This window comes from Hylaeus anthracinus, unplaced genomic scaffold (genome assembly GCF_026225885.1).
Source record: "Hylaeus anthracinus isolate JK02 unplaced genomic scaffold, UHH_iyHylAnth1.0_haploid 11029, whole genome shotgun sequence".
Classification (NCBI taxonomy): Eukaryota; Metazoa; Arthropoda; class Insecta; order Hymenoptera; family Colletidae; genus Hylaeus; species Hylaeus anthracinus.
Window position 1 is genome coordinate 2,014 of NW_026533699.1, and position 4,088 is coordinate 6,101.

Consider the following 4,088-nt stretch of genomic DNA (forward strand, 5'->3'; position numbering starts at 1 on the left):
CAGACTCGACCGCGAAGGATCGCCCATATTCTTTACTGCCAGTCATTATCGCCCCTCCTCGTTCTATCAGTTTGATTCTATCCGGAACATAATCCATCAATTAGTACAAAATGCTTATGTTCTCTAGCTTCCAATTCCTCCGCTAATACTTTTAATTTCGTATCTGTTAGTTGTTTGTACATAACTTCATTCTCTATGTTATCTAAAGTAATCATCAGAATGTTGCGGCTTAAACAATCTACATGTAACATTTTGTTCGAAGCACGGTGTACTAATTCGAACTTATAATTTTGTAATAACAAGCTCCAACGAGCGATTCGCAGATTAATATTGGTTTTCTTCATTGCGGGCACTAGTGAATTACAATCTGTAATCATTCGAAATTTTATACCCTGTAGGTACACGTGAAAACGTTCAATGGGACGTAATAATAGCCAAGGTTTCAAGCTCATAATTGTGATAGTTTTTCTCTGCGAATGAAGTCGCTTTACTGAAATAAGCAACTGGGGCTAGAAGTCCCCCAGGTTGCCGTTGTAGTAAAATAGCTCCAAACCCTAGGCTGCTTACATCTTTGTGAAGCTCTGTCTCTGCTCTCGGATTGTATACAGGGTGTCCCAAAAGTCGGGGAGGAGCCGGAAATGGGGGGTAGCTGAAACGATTCTGAACAACAATTTCCTTTACAAAAATGCCGGATGGGGCTTCGTTAAGGAGATATTAAGAGAAAAGCCCGACCAATCAGAGTGCGCGTAGACCGTTTGAGTGGCCGCCTAACGCGTAGCCGTCGCTACCGCGGCCCAGAAGGGGTGGCAAAGGAAAAATATTTAGTATGTTCAGGATTGATTGCTATTTGGTGAAAACTGTCTTTAAGATCTAGTTTAGTAAAGATTGTCTTACCAGCCAGTTTATCTAATTGATCTTCAATAAGTGGGAACGGAAATTTTTGTGGGTGAATTCTTTGGTTAAGAGGTCTTAAGTCAATATATAACCTCTTCTTACCATTCCTTTTAGATACTAAAACTATCCGGGAACAATAGGACGAGATACTAGGTTTGACGATACCTCTATTTATCAAATTGTCGATAATTTTCTGTAACTCCTCTTTTTCTCTTATAGACATCCGTCTTGGTGCATATCTGAAAAGAGACTGATCTTTCAAGTGAACAGATACAAAATGACCATCGTCAATTTTTTGTATCTGCATGTTATCGATTTCTTTAAAAGTATTTAATAGTAATTGACAATCTTGTACGCTAATATTCTTATCTAAGTTTTCGACCACGACGTCGTATTTTTCTTTAGCTTCAATCGCGTTAATTGTAAGAATATCTTGCCCTGTTTTTTCATGTTCATTTACATATTTAAAAGCGCATTGATTATTGAAGAAAGTAAATTTAAGATTCAACTGATTTAGAAAATCACGCCCCATAATAACGTCATACTGCATTGTTTGATTGTCGACTACCAGTAAAACGATATCAAACCATGGTTCTTTCAATTTATTAAGAACGATTTGATCGTATATTTTACCATATATTACCAGAGGTGAACCGGTAATACCCTTATAACCTATTTCCTTTCTAACCCTTAATAGTTCTAAATTTTTAAAATAGTTTTCATATACCGATTTTTTAACCAAGCTCACAGGACTACCCGTGTCGACTAAAGCATATATTTTTGTATTATTACTTAATCTTCGAATGTATACATAAGGTTTCGCGCCGTTCTCTGTCTGTATCTGGCTTATCTGTGAGGCTGCTTCCTCCTGAGGTGGACTCGTTGCTGCTTCCCTTCCTACGTCACGTTCTCCCATGTAGTGCTACGCGTCCCCTCGTTTGGCTTCTTCTCTTCTCGGGCACGCCGAGCTCAAATGACCAACTTGGCCACATTTGAAACAAGTAGGCCTGGCTGCAATGCAATTCTGCGCTAGGTGGCCCGGTTTTCTGCAAGTGAAACAGACTTTATCTGCTGACGTAATCCCATTTCGGTTGGGTACCGAAATCGACGCACTCCGATTTGTAAACTTATTCACAGGCTCCGTTCTTCGTATTTTTACACTATCTTCAGTGATTCTTCTCACATGTTCGATAAAATCTGGAACATTGGTGATCCAAGTGTCTAAAACTAATCGTCGAATGGCAAAGTCTTTGACACCATCTGCCAACAGTTCAATCTTCTCTTTTTCACTAAAAGACAGGAATTGCATTAGATTCAATTTATCCTCTGCATACTCGACAAATTTCTCGGATTGTGACTTCCAAATACGCGCGTTAATTCGGGCCATGGATGTAGTATACGTTTCTTTTCTTTCAATTGATTCTAACGGTTGTCGATTATACCAATCTCGAGCGCGACCTTGAAGTTGACTAATGGCTGCCAACAACACCGTGTTATCATCAAAACCATACATACATGCGACACACGCTATCCTCTCGAGCCATCGCAGGACACATTCCTCTTCCTTCCCACTAAAAGGGGGTATCAGTTTTCCTGCGTACTTTACATGATGCCACGTGCTTGTTGGGTTCCGTTCCACTTCCCTGTTCTGCGCTGAATTCGGCGAAAGATTCCCAAGGACAGGCTCCGTTGATGTCGAGCGTTGCCTCTCGCTCAACACCCGTACGACGGAACGAACAATTTCGTTCACATTGTAATCATTTGTTATTAAATCACTTGCGCCGCCGCGTACTTGAAACGTGGACCCAGCAGCGTTTTCAGGAATAAATAATGCATTCGCGTTTGAAACCGACTGTCCACCGCTCTCAGAAACACCGGCTGTTGCATCCGTCGACATATCTATCAATTCGCCTTTTCGTTCGTAATAGCTCACAACCCGATCGAGTACGCTGGAACGAGATCCCTTCGCGCCAAGATTTAAAGAGTCTGCCAGACTACGTAAATCAGTAATAACTAATTTTTCGAGATCCGAACGAAGCATTACGCGCTATAAATTCTCATTGTCCGAGACGCAAATCCACATGTGCGTATAATCCGAAAAGCACGTGTTTTTCAATTAAAGATGGCTTCCGCTTCCGGCACAATCTCAACGACCAAAGGACCTCGCGGTATACCAATATGTTTTTCCTTTTCCGGAATTTTCTCGAACAAATGCTCGAATACTACCGCACTATTTCACGCACAACCGAGTTCCTTTTCGCCATGCTAAAACAGATCAAAACTGTCTCGAAACTCCACTTAACCTAACAATCTTATCAGATAATTGTTATCGCGTAGGAATATCTTTATCCCACTTTTGAAATAAAGTACTGTAGGCACCAGTTGACGAATGGAGAAAATAGTTCAATTTAAAATATATGTATTTATATAGAGATTAATAGCACAGAAGTAAAACAAAATAAACTTCTAATCGTTCACGAAATGCGCAAAGGAGTATCGAAATTGCAACGGCACACAGTCCTTCGTGGCCAAAACAAAGCAAAAACAACAAACACTTGTTTTCGCTACGACAGTCCTTCGTCGTACTGCCACGTATCCATTGCTCATCGATATTAATAATCACTTTTACAAAATATTCTCCGGTAGATGGCAATATACAGGGTGTCCCAAAAATGTTGGAGTTCCTTGAAAAGGGTGGTCCGGGAGGTGATTTGAAACAACTTTTTCGTTTGCAAAACTGTCAGATGGGGCTTCATTAAGCAGATATTAACAAAAAACCCCGACCAATCAGAGCGCGCGCATACCGTTGGAGTGGCCGTGCTAGCGAAGGCTACGCGCTAAGCGGCCGCGCTCGTATGCGAACAAGTGACCTGACATGCATCAAAGGAAACTGTGTAGCGTGGCAAATGAAAAAGACGTAACAAATAAAGGTAATTATAGAGAACAGGTACATCTTCACCGATTTCTAGGATTTTTGAATATGTTGTAGAAATCAACATTTTGAACAACTTTTTCCTATACATATAACCGTCGCTCGGCCTTAGTTTCCGAGATATTTGCAAAATACCATTACTACTACTACAATGAATATTGCGTATAGCAACGCGTCCGTGACAGCGTGTGTGTAACCGTTGAGTCCTCGATTGCTTAGGCTCGGAATACACGTCCGCGTCTGTGAGTCTGTATGCGTTAGC

At 41.0% G+C, this 4,088-nt stretch overlaps 1 protein-coding gene across 1 annotated transcript; it reads right to left on the bottom strand.

The window, feature by feature from the left end:
• Positions 1-1,816: 1,816 nt before the first annotated feature.
• Positions 1,817-3,247, bottom strand: LOC128896516 (uncharacterized). The gene has a single exon (XM_054159887.1). It carries the CDS (start codon positions 2,933-2,935, stop codon positions 1,817-1,819), a length of 1,119 nt encoding a protein of 372 aa, XP_054015862.1. The 5' UTR covers positions 2,936-3,247.
• Between the last annotated feature and the right edge of the window lie 841 nt (positions 3,248-4,088).

Bases quoted from the DNA above. Each gene is read 5' to 3' on its own strand.
- LOC128896516 (XM_054159887.1), bottom strand. From the start codon at position 2,935: ATGCTTCGTTCGGATCTCGAAAAATTAGTTATTACTGATTTACGTAGT.